Consider the following 14,567-nt stretch of genomic DNA (forward strand, 5'->3'; position numbering starts at 1 on the left):
GTTTTGTTTCTGACTTTATTGTATTCAGCTCTTGTTTCTGGATCTTGTTCAGTTATTATTTTTTTGGATAGAATATTTTCTGTGTAATTAACTCTCTTGTTTTTTGTCTATTGGGAATACACTTTTCTTTTTTTCTATTTGAACGATTTGTCTCATAGTTTTTGTTGGTACAAATCTGTTTTCTTGTTCTTTTAAAATTATTTAAAAATAATTCCAAGTATTATCAATGGAAAATTCAGCATTTAAAGCTTATTATGCCTGAGTTACATTGATAGTGGTTCTTCCCATGGATAGAAATATGTGCCTGTGCAGTGATATTGTTTGCCTTAAATTAGTGGAGAATAATGGCTTTTTCCCGCTGGAGAAGAATCCCAATTTGAGAAAAATTGGCTTAAAATTATTCCCAAAATGACAACTTTTTTCCCAAACAGTGCAGTCTAAGCAGTAATTGTGCATGAATACACACTGAAAAACACTCATTTAAACATTTTTCATGCCTAAAATGACTATATGTGCACATTTGAGGATCTATTCATATATCATCCAGGGCTGTAACTAGCATCTCTTAATAAGAGAGAAAATATATTCGCTGAGCGTAGCGAGGCGAAAAATATTTGGCGAGGGGTCTGGGGGCCGCTCAAGGCCCCCAGAAGCTCTGAGAAAAATAACACAAAATCGTGCATTCTGAGCGTTTCCCGGACTCTTTCTTAATACATAGAAACGCAAATAATATTTAGTAATTTTTTCGACAATATTCTGGCATAAAAAAACATAGCTTCATGTTATTTAAGACTTTAAGGTTTTAGGGAAAACATTAAAAGACCGGTATGTAGGATAAAGCAAAAATCGTAATTCTCATAATCATTAATACCGAATCTGTCTATCTGTTCTTGTCTTGTATTGTGCTGACTTGTGATTTTTTTATGACTAGATTTATATATAGTGACAGTGTGCAGTCTGAGTAATATACTGGAAGTACTAGTTCTGCTTAAGTCTACACTATAGGGACCATATTGACTAGAAAATGTTTTACGGTATTTATGATTCTTTCATTATTGAAGACCCTCCAGCAACTATCAAGATGAAGAACAGGAATAAAATCTTTGACCATTGATCATTTTTTTTTCTCTCAATACATTGACATTGTGTACTGCATATATTCCTTTATTTCTGTTAAAGGGTCTGAACACGACTTAATGCAAATTAACCCTTGATGTAAAAGGTTATATGGCAATACATTGATGTTTTGTTCCAAAAATAATTTGATACTGGGAAATTGGTGGACTTACTTTAATTTAAACCATGCCACATACATGACATATCTAGTTTTATCCACAGGCGCTTGGGTATATGAGTGATTTAAACGACTCAGAGAAAATACCCAATTTTACAATATATACCAAGAAAAATTGGGTATTTTCTCTGAGTCGTTTAAATCACTCGGAACTAGGTGAGACATGCACAGAAGTGATAGATATGTATTATAAATATAGAAAATTGAATATTTAAATCAACAGCAAGAAATAAAAAAAAATATCTGTATCATATACCCAAGAGTCTGTGGTTTCATATACCAAAAAGGCAGTTTTGTATTCTTTGATATCAAGTTCAATTAATTCTCCATGTAGGAAAGATCATTTTTTTCTGTGTCCAGCAGCATCGTACACTCTGAAAATATTTTCTCGCATAATGCCTGGACATCGGTGATCATGCAACATTACACAGTGTGACACGTTTACAAATGAAAATCAACACTCAGACTAGTCATTCAGTAGGACAATAAATGAACAAAAGACAAATCCGGGACACAGAAGTAAAAACAATAGACTATCAACTCTCAAAACCAAAAGTAAAATAGAAACATGGATTTTGTAAAACATGCAGGGGCGACACCAGATAGTGAAGATAACTTGCTTCTTGCAAGACACTTTCCGTGGAAACAATTTGATATGAAGACAATCTTTTTTTTTTTTTGAAATTTAAAACATGAGGCATTTGCCTCATTTGCATCAATGTAGTTACGGCCCTGTCATCACTGACAAAATAGGGTCTTATTTTAAAGCAGGGTTTAACTCTTGAAAATGGGTCTGTAAATTGAAGATTCAGTCCAATTCATGGATTATTTTAAATTTCCCAATTTGATGAAAATGATGCATATTATCCCAATAAAAAAGGGTAAAGGTAGTTTTGAAAAAAGCCAACTGCTGTGGTGAGAGTGCAGTCTGATCAATGACAATGTTAAGATTAATTATCATGAAATAAATCAACTAAACTTTGGTGAATAATTATATTTTGACTATTACAGACCTATTTGAACTCTCTTGATAGAGAAGTAAGACTCCAAGATTCAGACAGATACCCTGTTGATGACATCACAGGCAGTGAGGATACCTTATGGAATGTGGAGGATGAAACACAAAGAGATGTGGACGGAACCTCAGAGGATGTGGATGACCCGGCTAAAGAAGAGGTACACAAGGCCCCTCATGGTCCAAGCAATCACATAATCATCCTTTTTTTTTTGGCCAATATAATCACATAATCATTAATTATTTTTTTAAACAAGATAAATGAAACATTGCTAATCAAATAGTCAAACAGTCCAAAATGTCAAATAATGAAATATTGTCTTGGTGGTAATTATGCATGTTTAATGTTGAGTGAATGTCAAGTTCAGTTCAAAATTCTGAAGCCTGGGACAACTCGTTCACTTCTGTTTCAAACATGTCAAATTGGACAATGTTTTGTTATTGTTTTTACTGTTGAAATTACTTGTTATGTTGATTCTTTTTTTGAAAACCCGTCTTCAGCTGAATGTATGATTTTAATATTACTATGCGGGCCTCAAGGGAATTCATATCAAAAATAAATGCAAAAATGTGAGTTTTGTGTCTTTTAAAACTCAAACAGTATACAGAATTAATTGCAAGGATAATGACAATAACTGTTAAATTGAGTGTCTTTAAATATCAGCTGTATTTGTACTCAGCTTGAAACAGGAAAATTAAACCTGTTTCTTAGCCTCGTACAAATACAGCTGATATTTATAGACACTACACAGTTATTGTCTATGTTCATGTTCTTGGGAAGTATTTACTGGTTTGGAGGTCAATCGTATTGGTCAGAAGTTGATCGGTTCATGTGTTACCATGGTTACTTTTAATTTGTAAACATTTTCAGCTTTATGTATTGCCAAATTATATAAACCTCTATAAACCAATTATGGCTTAAAATAAATGCTTAATGTTTACTTGTCATTGATGGGTTTTACTTATAAAAGCAATTCTATTTCACTACAAGATGTTTAAAAAACTTCAAATTGAATTTAGAGAAAAAAATAATGATACCAGAAGTTCAAGTTCTGGATGCATGCATGTAAGTTATCATGGTTATGGACAAATGAAAAACATATTAGCTAAAAAAGGAAATTCCTATTGCCCTTGAGCAATACAATTTCTTTGATGGGTGATATTATTCAGTTTTATTTTTTACAATTGCAGGAAAAGTTAGAAGAAATAACTGCTTATGGTGGTGACTTACTAGATCAGGGGGTAAATTTATATAGATTTATATACATGTACCAGGTTTAAAAATACCATTGAGATTTGTTCGATATTAAAATAATACAAAATTGGCTGTTGTACTGTCTGTTCTACATTTTCTCAGAAGGAAACACCAAGTAGTAACAAACAAAAATGTACATGTATCTGTGGGGACGATAATCTTATAATATAACTCTAAATACACAACAGCTTTGTAGTTTGACGTTTACTAGTTACTAACCATAGATAAGGTCACTTCGCCATGTGACGTCAACCTTAGATACAATGTGACTTCCGATACATTGCCAGTCCCGCGGTCTTCTCGACAGTATCAAGAACTTAGTTTAATGAAATTGTGGCTCAGTAAAGATTCTGGATTTCATTTCAATTCATATTTTTAAATAAGAGAATTATAAAGCATGCTGACCAAATCCCTTAAATGGCTTTGTAAAAACAAATTTGTTCAGATAAAAAACCAGCCTAGCATGAATTTGAGAATAGGAATGGGGAATGTCAATGAGACAACAATCTGACTAAAGAGCAGAAAACAGTCCAGATCCACCAACAGGTCTTCAACACAGCGAGAAAATCCTGCAAACGGAGTTGGTCATAAATTAGCTGGCTGCTAAATAAAAATGAGTATTAGTTCATATCACACTAAACTCTGAAATGGCATGTTATTTTGAGAATTTCTTTTTCATTTAACTGTTTATTTGAATTTGTAGAATGTTAACCAAGATTCGACACTAGCCAAGATGATAGAATCTATGATTGTAGAAGTCAATGGACAGGATAAAAAGGTTTGCAAATTGTAAAACAAAAACAAAAAAATCAACTATTTTAGTTCTCGTTTGAATTGTTTTGCATTGTAATTTTGGGGCATTTGTTAGCTGACTATGCAGTATGGGCTAAGTTAATTTTGAAGGCCATACAGTGACCTATAGTTATTAATTTCTGTGTCATTTGGTCTCTTGTGGAGAGTTGTCTCATTGGCATCATACCACATCTTCTTTTTCATATAAACTATATTAAACTGCTTTTAATTTTGATTTTGTGTCCTGAAATTTCTTTAATCTGGTTCAGAATAATAACTGTTTCAAATGAGCATAAAAGTGCTGTCTATTATAAGACTAGTAGATGTGTTTAGTTATAGTGTATATATGCTTTTCAGTTAGAAAGTGTAATAATGCAACATCTTGTGGACATCCTCTCTTCATTAATTGTCAAAATGTACATCTGGTGCAATAAAATTGTTATTACTAGATCGATACCAGCTCAATAGATAGTACTAACTAGGTGCATATGCTGGTATGATAATACAGATATTCTTTATATTTGATGTTCATGATGTTATAGAATTTAAAAATCATAAAATTGAGAATGGAAATGTGGAATGTGTCAAAGAGACAACAACCCAACCATAGAACAGACAACAGCAGAAGGTCACCAATCAGTCTTCAATGCAGCAAGAAACTCTCGCACCCGGAGGCGTCCTTCAGATTGCCCCTAAACAAATATCTATACCAGCTTACAGTGATAATGAACGCCATACTAAACTCCGAATTATAATGAATGTAATATGTATCTCCTTCATTCATAGCTATGATTCCTAGTTTGGATTTAACCTTCACTTTTGGTCCTTTTTAGTTTTATCAGCTCCAATATTTGTATTGATTTATACTTTTCTCTAATTCTTTGTCAATTTATCCCTTTCTGCACCCATTGTATAAAAAAAAATTTAATCAACGTGTGGTTCGTTTGATCTCAGTTCTTCATTGGTTAAAATTCAATTATGACGTGGAAATTTATTGCTTTCCTCTGAATATCCTATTGTGACGGCATGAAAAAAGGCGACCATGACTGATGACGGAATACGTTTGCCTGTATATTGTTTGAAAATCATTAAAGAAACAGATTCTACCACCAAATCTCGTGTAATATGATATTTATCCACTCTCGACAGTTAAATTTTTTAAAATATTTTAAATGCTCAGCGAGTCTCGAGTGGATAAATAATGTATCCCACTCAATGCGGTGGTAGATTCTATATTTATCTTGTTTATTTTTAGCCAAAAGGATTACATCCTGAATCTGACAGAAAAGTGAAACAAGAAACCATGGAAACAATCAAATATACTCATCAACAGTTAGTGGACATGGGCATTGAGCAAGGCCATAAAAATGTAAGTTATCTGGTCAGGGGTGGCATTTTTCACACTTTTAAACTAGATATGAGCAGGGCTTCACAAATATATTTGAGCAAGCTGGACATTTTTTTGTCTTATATAGATATAGGAAAATGTACATGTGGTACGAGTGCCAATGAGACAACTCTCCATCCAAACAACAATTCATAAAAGTAAACCATTATAGGTCAAAGTACGGTCGTCAGCATAGAGCCTTGGCTCACACCGAACAACAACCTATAAAGGGCCAATAATTGTATACCAGTGTAAACCAAGTCTAATCTATAAAAAAATTTAAAAAAAATTAAAAAAAATCCCCGTTTCCATCCTTAAATACGTAGTAACAAAAGGCAAGCATTTGAATAAGTTGGGCATTGAGCAAGATTTTTTTTAAGTTATCTAGTCAGGTTGGCATTTTTCAACACAAACTAGTGGGTGATATTAATGTAGGGATCTACTTTCCTCTAAGTCTTGTGTGTTTTGATGAATGATATAGCTTCTAATCGTTCCCTGAACAAAAAAATCTCTTAAAAATCTTTCGCCATATTTAATCACCCTTTTACTTCACATTTTTTTTTAATGTTGTCAATATAGCAAACTAGGTTTACTTTCCATGTGATGAAAAAACAAATGTTTTTAGATAAAAATCTGATGTTTGAAATAAAGGCAACCATTCATTAGAATGGCATTATCTAACTGCATACTATCACTTCATTTTGAACATTGAATATAATTGTCTCATTGCCACATCTCCTTTTTTATACAACCGCAAAAAAAAATTGCATTGGATAATGCTATTTTGTCGTCTGCATTGTTGTCTGAAATTCAGACAAATTTAGTGTCCAGACAATAACTTAAGTTTAAGCAAATGGGTCTCTATGATTTTTAACCGGATTTTGTGACAAAAATGTCGGTTATTAAATTGGGGATGCTCGGCGGGCGGGCGGCAGAGTGGGCGGTCGGTCGGTCGGGCGGGCGGGCGGCAATCAAATGTTGTCCGTGCATTAACTCAAGAACCGTTCAACCAAAGCTTTTAAAATTTTAATATGTTTTTACTGACAACTAAATGAAGGTCAAGTTCAATAATGGCCATTTTGACTTTTACCGTTCAGGAGTTATGGTTCTTGAAAGATTAAAAAATGGCGTTTCCAGTCGTGTCCGTGCATTTACGCATGAACAGTTCTACCAAAGCTTCCCAAATTTTAATATGTTGTTACTGGTGACAAAATGGAGGTCAAGTTCAATAATTTTTATTAACCGTATTTTTGTGACAAAAATGTCTGTTATTAAATTGGGGATGCTCGGCGGGCGGGCGGCAGGACAGGCAGGCGGCAGGGCGGGCGGGGGGGCGGCAATCAAATGTTGTCCGTGCATTAACTCAAGAACCGTTCAACCAAAGCTTTTAAAATTTTAATATGTTGTTATTAACCGGATTTTTGTGACAAAAATGTCGGTTATTAAATTGGGGATGCTCGGCGGGCGGGCTGCAGGGCAGGCTGCCGGTCGGGCGGGCGGGCGGCAATCAAATGTTGTCCGTGCATTAACTCAAGAACCGTTCAACCAAAGCTTTTACAAGAAGGTTCAATACTACTTAAGGAATGTTTGGATTGCTTTTGAGGGTTATGGTCCCAACAGTTTAGGAATGTTTATGGGGCCAAAAAGGGGCCCAAATAAGCATTTTTGTAGTTTCTAGACAGTATCTTGTGTTTAAGTGTGTGAATCTCTCTGAAATTATACAAGTTGCCATACAGCAAAGAAATAGTTATGATAAATTTTTGGAGGGTTATGGCTCAAACCATTTAGAAATTTAGGTGCAAAAGGGGCAACAAATGTTTTTTCTGGTTTATGGACAATTAAGAGAATTTAAATACAGTGTAAGGGAGGTAATTCAAATTGAAATACATTTTTAATACAATGTTGTGTATGTTTTAATTTACCTCCCTTACATTACATGTAAATTATGTATAAAGAAATGTCAGGTTTTGGCTTATTTGCAAAAAAAGGTTGGTGGTCAATAGGCAATGGCATAGTGTATTGCACTAACACAAAAAGGGGTAAACCTTTTTTTTAGGGGTGGGTTTTGGGGGAACAATTTGCAACAGCATAGTGTATTGCACAAAAGAAATAAAGGGATTTTAAATGTTTTTAATTTTTTTTTGTGGGGGAGGGTTCAATTCACAACAGCATAATGAATTGCACAAAAGCAAAAAATATATAAATTCATATTATATAACCAACTCTAAGTTCTTTGTTATTCAGTTATTCTATGTCAGAAACGTATTACATGTCAAATATTTAATTACAATTAAGAAATAATTCCTTCGTGTCATGCTCTATGCTCATTTTAACATGGGTAGGCATTATATTTGTCGATATTTTACACTGAGCATTAGCGAGGTGTAAAATGTGGTCAAATATAATGCCTACCCATGTTAAAATGAGCATAGAGCATGACACGAATGAATTATTTCGATTCTAATAGGACATATACAGTAATTTTATAGGTCGAAGCGTACGAAAATACTGTAAAAATGTTCAAGCTTTTCCCGGTTTTTTTCCCGAGGAGTCAGTGCATTACATTTCATAGTTCAAAAACTACAAGCAGTGTAAAATTATGTTGTTTTATAAAAAAAAATAATAAAAGTTTATTCCTGCTGCTTAAATGTAAACATTTTAAAGGATAACGATGGAAATTACGTTTATATACACAGTAAGTTCGTGCGCATGTGTCAAACATATTTTTTATGCTCATTAGAACACGGCTTTGTTTACAAAGCGTAATAAGGACGTCATATTAGAATCCATTTTCAGAGCTGTATCAAGCTATATATTGTGTCCATTTTTGTCTAAACTATTCAGGGTTGGACCTCTGCGGTCGTATCCAGCTGTGCTTGGCGAAGCAATTTATTTTATACATGTATTAAATTTATTCTTAATCATTGAATCCAATAATCATATATAAATTAAAAAAAATCTGTTTTAGGAATTACAGAGAAATTTTTATGTTGGTGAAAATACATATTGGGAAAAGGGCATAGTGCCCTATACAATTAAAGGCAGTTTGTGTAAGTATATCTTAGTTGTTAAAAGTATTAAGATTAAGACCAATATGGTGGAGGACACTTGATACGGGTCACAATTGAAGCAGGGTCATCATACCAAGTCCCAGAGCACCCGATTACTCCTGTTCTCCAAGAACAGTTATAGCTATCAAAGGTACCAGGATTATAATTTAGTACGCCAGATGCACGTTTCGTCTACATAAGACTCATCAATGACGCTCATAACAAATATTTATAAAGCCAAACAAGTACAAAGTTAGCATGGAGGATCCAAAATTCCAAAAAGTTGTGCCAAATACGGCTAAGGTATTATCTATGCCTGGGATAAGAAAATCCTTATTTTTTTTCGAAAAATGCAAAGTTTTGTAAACAGGAAATCGATAAAAATGACCACATTATTGATATTCATGCCAACACCAAAGTGTTGACTACTGGGCTGGTGATGCCCTTGGGGACAAAACTTCAACCAGAAGTGGCATCGACCCAGTGATGTAAATAGCTATCAAAGGTATTAGATTATAAGATTTTATTTTATATCTGATAATTCATATCTTATACCTGAGGCATCTTTGGTTTTCCAAGTCTAGGGTACACTAAAATTCATTGTTTTGCTTCGAAAAGAGTTAATAAAATTTTGCTTTATTAAGAATCACATATCTAATTGTAAATACTCTTCAGTGCCATTTGCAGCATAAATGTGCAGTCAAGGGCCTTACTGACATGCCATCTATTTAGTTTTATTTACTATCTCTCTTCATTGGCTTAATTGTTCATCTCTTTTCGAAAATTGCCAAAAAAAGTCTTGTTCCTTAAGATTTTACATTAAGAGGAATGCCAACTGTATCAGTGGGTCTGTTTTAAGGGAGTTCACTTCTCAGTTTTAGAATAATTAACTTTTCAAAACACTAGTTTATATAGATAGGGGATTATTAAAGGTATCAAAAGAGCAAAAGAAAATATAAAGGTCCATGTGCTTGTTTTCGAGATATTAGCCATTGAAAATTTGCCTTAATTTGGCGGGAAAATATTCATTATAGACTTTTCATAGCTTTATCATTGAGAAGTTTCAGTTCTCAAAAACTACCGGTATTGCTAAATAATTAAAATTTTATAAGACTTTCAGATGCCCGTCTAATCATTATTACGTGTAAAAAATTTATGAAAAGAAAAATGAGGGTCACTGGGCAAATTTTTGAGTCATTCAAATGAATAAAACTAGAGGATTCCGAAAAATCTGACAACAATCCAAAAACATGACAAGTGAACTTCCTTAAGGTCACCAATTCCTGTAGCAGAGAATCTAAGTGGATAGATGAAAATGCAAGAAACAAAAGAAAAAAATGCATCAAGCAACTGGCAAATATGATCATTTAATCCAGAAACCATTCTCCAAACAAAATAAATTACTTAACTAATCAATTTTGTTTATTTTAGCCATACTTAAGAGAGAAACAGAAGTACAAAACACATTTCATGCTGCAATTAAACATAAGCATTCATAGCAACATTAAAATTTTAACCTAAAGAAATTTTCCTAGATAAGTTATTTATTAAACAATTTTTGTTGATTTTAGCCAACCCCAAAGAGAGAGAGATAATTGAAACAGCTATAGAGGAATTGGCGAGGAAGACCTGTATACAACTGGTTCCCAAAGGCAGTAAAGAAGCGCAGGGTCTCAGTCATACCACCTATATAGAATTTGTTGATTTTCCGTAAGTAATACTAGAAGCATAGTTCTACTATATATTGAGAATTTACTGTGTGCATTTATTTAATATAATTGCCATTTTTGAAGACACTTCTCCATAACGTTTATTATTGTCAGAATATACATATTAGTTTAAACATATTTATTTAGAGTGGATTGTTTTCAACTTATATTAATCCCTTTCCACTTTGCAGGTGCGAGTGCTGCCTTGTAGCGGCATTAGCCTGCTCTTTTTCGAAATCTTTATTCATATTACATGTATTGGTGTGAATTCATTACCAGTGATAGAGGCAGTATCTACATGTATAGATGCTTTATCAAAAAAGTAGTTGAATATTTTTGTTTCTCTCATAAATTATTTGATACATAAATATGGTCATGTCCCGAATTTCCATAGAAAATAACAGCAAAAACAACTAAAGACCTCATGGCAACAAAAATTTCAGCAAAAAATCCAAGCTTTTGAAAAAAAGGAACAGACAGAAACATCAGGACAAGGTTAGGAGTTGAATGTGTATAAATTCTATGTGTTAAAAATAAATATATATGATAGACTAAGATTGATATCTTCACTCTATTTGTTGTCCATCCATCAAATCAGCAGGCAATCTTCTGCCCATCTGGACCCCGAGTTGTGAGGGAAACAATTACCTTCAAGCAAGAAGGAAGATTATCTAGCTTTTAAACCAGGTTTAACTCACCATTATGTTTAGAAAAAACATGTATCAAGCCTGGAATATGACATTGTTTTGCATCTACTCCATTGGTTGAAAAAGTCTTGTTTGATTTTATCATCTTTATACGACCCTTTTTTGAATTTACTTGTAGATTGTATATTTGTTATACTTTTTTTTATCATTTTTGAAAATAGCTCTTTTTATCTTTTAGGGGATGCTGGTCCTATGTCGGAAGAAATCCATCAGGTGTACAACATATCAGTTTACAAAATCCCGGTTGTGTGGATGTAAGTTCTTGTATTCAAGGATGTTTATTATGCTACTTTGTTTCAAAATAAAAAGTATTTTAAAAGACTGTTTTAAATTGATAGTATATAAAAAATAACAAGGATTATTAAATAATTAGGAAAAGTAAAGCAGGGTTAATAGGAAAAGAAAAGCAGGGTTAATAGGAAAAGAAAAGCAGGGTTAATGGACAAATTGTTTAAATGGCAAGACATGAACAAAACCTCTGAGCATTCTGAAAATCTGGCAAAAATTCAAAATCAAGAGAAGCGAACCTCCTTAAGTATTATTCTTGCTTAGGGTAAATATAAAAACAATGACTTATAGAAAAAAAATCAATGTCCAATAGTGTGTTGGTATTTATTTTTCTGAGCTCTGGTACATATTAATAGTCTCTTTGCCAATTACTGATTTGATTCTATTATTACACACATTTTAAACAAATTACTTCCCTTTGTCAATTGTAGACTGGTGCCATACCAGACATTATGAATTGAAAGTGTTGTATCAGCGGTATAACTTATTTTTCATGAAAAATAATTTCAGATGTCATAAGTTATAATTTAGCTTAACAACAAATTAAGGAATTGAAGTTAAGCGAAATAAAAACCTTAAAGATTACTAACATAAGCCACTGGTAAATTTGCACTTTCTGCTACAGGTAGCTCTCCATTGTAAATAAAATTAATGTCCCTCATAAGAAAGACAACTTAAAAAGGAATCTCTAATTACAGGGTCAACTACGGGAATAGGCAAATAGCTTATTAACACAAAATATAAGAAATAATTTTAAGTCAATAACTTATAATGAGTTGGTGTATATTTTTTCAGCTCCTGTATTATTTAGCACAAAATATAAGAAAAGCATTTTCATCAAAAACTTACAAGTTCAGTTGTTGTATATTTTTCTTAGCTCTTGTATTAACTCATGCTAGAAGAAAAAGATTTATTGTCAATATCTTATAATGAGTATGTGTATATTTGTCTGAGCTTACTGTATTAATTAACACAAGGTATTAGAAAACAATTTTTCATCACTATCTAACAAGAAGTCGCCATGACAAGTGTGGATTAATTCCTTTTCGTGGGTACACTTTTGATTGGATTGAATATCCAACACTGTATTTTGCACTACTTTTTTATACAAATCTTTAAATAAATTGTACTGTGTTGAAACATTTGAATTTGTATTTTACATTTTGTACCTGTACCCAAATAACTATACAAATTGGTATCCCACGAATAAAAATTAATTTAAAATAATTGAATGTATAATCATGAATTGGCTATTTCAAGTTCTAATAAAATGCATCACTATCTTTTGTTTAATACAGCACTCTACAGTCCAACATGAGATCTTACATGCTATATATAGAATCTCTATTGTTTTATACAGCACTCTACAGTCCAACATGAGATCTTGCATGCTATATATAGAATCTCTTTTGTTTTATACAGCACTCTACAGTCCAACATGAGATCTGGCATGCTATATATAGAATCTCTATTGTTTTATACAGCACTCCACGGTCCAACATGAGATCTGGCATGCTATATATAGAATCTCTATTGTTTTATACAGCACTCCACAGTCCAACATGAGATCTTACATGCTATATATAGAATCTCTATTGTTTTATACACTACTCTACAGTCCAACATGAGATCTTGCATGCTATATATAGAATCTATATTGTTTTATACAGCACTCCACAGTCCAACATGAGATCTTGCATGCTATATATAGAATCTATATTGTTTTATACAGCACTCCACAGTCCAACATGAGATCTTGCATGCTATATATAGAATCTCTATTGTTTTCTACAGCACTCTACAGTCCAACATGAGATCTTACATGCTATATATAGAATCTCTATTGTTTTTTACAGCACTCTACAGTCCAACATGAGATCTTACAGGCTATATATAGAATCTCTATTGTTTTATACAGCACTCCACGGTCCAACATGAGATCTTACATGCTATATATAGAATCTCTATTGTTTATTACAGCACTCTACAGTCCAACATGAGATCTTGCATGCTATATATAGAATCTCTATTGTTTTATACAGCACTCTACAGTCCAACATGAGATCTTACATGCTCTATATAGAATCTCTATTGTTTTCTACAGCACTCTACAGTCCAACATGAGATCTTGCATGCTATATATAGAATCTCTATTGTTTTATACAGCACTCCACGGTCCAACATGAGATCTTACATGCTTTATATAGAATCTCTTGTTTTATACAGCACTCTACAGTCCAACATGAGATCTTACATGCTATATATAGAATCTCTATTGTTTTATACAGCACTCCACGGTCCAACATGAGATCTTACATGCTTTATATAGAATCTCTATTGTTTTATACAGCACTCCACGGTCCAACATGAGATCCTACATGCTATATATAGAATCTCTATTGTTTATTACAGCACTCTACAGTCCAACATGAGATCCTACATGCTATGTATAAAATCTCTATTGTTTTATACAGCACTCCACGGTCCAACATGAGATCTTACATGCTATATATAGAATCTCTATTGTTTTATACAGCACTCCACGGTCCAACATGAGATCCTACATGCTATGTATAAAATCTCTATTGTTTTATACAGCACTCCACAGTCCAACATGAGATCTTGCATGCTTTAGGAATGTGGCATGAACAGAATCGCTTAGACAGAGATGATTACATTAGAATTTTAAAGGAAAATGTAACATCAGGAAATGAATTTAATTTTGACAAAAAAAAGACCTCAGATACTCAACCTTATGATGCAGAATCTGTTATGCAGTATAGCCTGTATGTAAGTACTTCAATAAACCCTAGAACTTTTAATAGTTTGTTAATATGTAGATTATATGCTTTTTGATTTTTTGTGTTTTAATGCCACTTTTAAGCACCACATTTAGGCTATTTCATGACTGAAAGTTTTTATTGGTGGAAGAATCCGGAGTGCCGGAAGACAGCGAGAAATTCCCTCACCCGGAGGTATCCTTCAGGTGGCCCCTAAACAAATATATACTAGTTCAGTGATAATGAACGCCATACTAATTTCCAAATTGTACACAAGAAACTATAATTAG

General features: G+C 33.0%; 1 protein-coding gene across 2 annotated transcripts in view; it reads left to right on the plus strand.

The window, feature by feature from the left end:
* LOC134719029 (zinc metalloproteinase nas-38-like) overlaps positions 1 to 14,567 on the plus strand; it is a 45,926-nt gene that overhangs the window by 15,761 nt on the left and 15,598 nt on the right. For both annotated transcript variants that reach the window (XM_063581952.1, XM_063581954.1), the window contains 8 exons: positions 2,306 to 2,470; positions 3,501 to 3,551; positions 4,268 to 4,342; positions 5,612 to 5,725; positions 8,712 to 8,793; positions 10,365 to 10,503; positions 11,388 to 11,463; positions 14,096 to 14,287. In XM_063581952.1, coding sequence (XP_063438022.1) covers positions 2,306 to 2,470; positions 3,501 to 3,551; positions 4,268 to 4,342; positions 5,612 to 5,725; positions 8,712 to 8,793; positions 10,365 to 10,503; positions 11,388 to 11,463; positions 14,096 to 14,287 — 894 coding nt within the window. The remainder of the gene's footprint in view (positions 1 to 2,305; positions 2,471 to 3,500; positions 3,552 to 4,267; positions 4,343 to 5,611; positions 5,726 to 8,711; positions 8,794 to 10,364; positions 10,504 to 11,387; positions 11,464 to 14,095; positions 14,288 to 14,567) is intronic.

Source organism: Mytilus trossulus, chromosome 5 (assembly GCF_036588685.1).
Source record: "Mytilus trossulus isolate FHL-02 chromosome 5, PNRI_Mtr1.1.1.hap1, whole genome shotgun sequence".
Taxonomy (NCBI): domain Eukaryota; kingdom Metazoa; phylum Mollusca; class Bivalvia; order Mytilida; family Mytilidae; genus Mytilus; species Mytilus trossulus.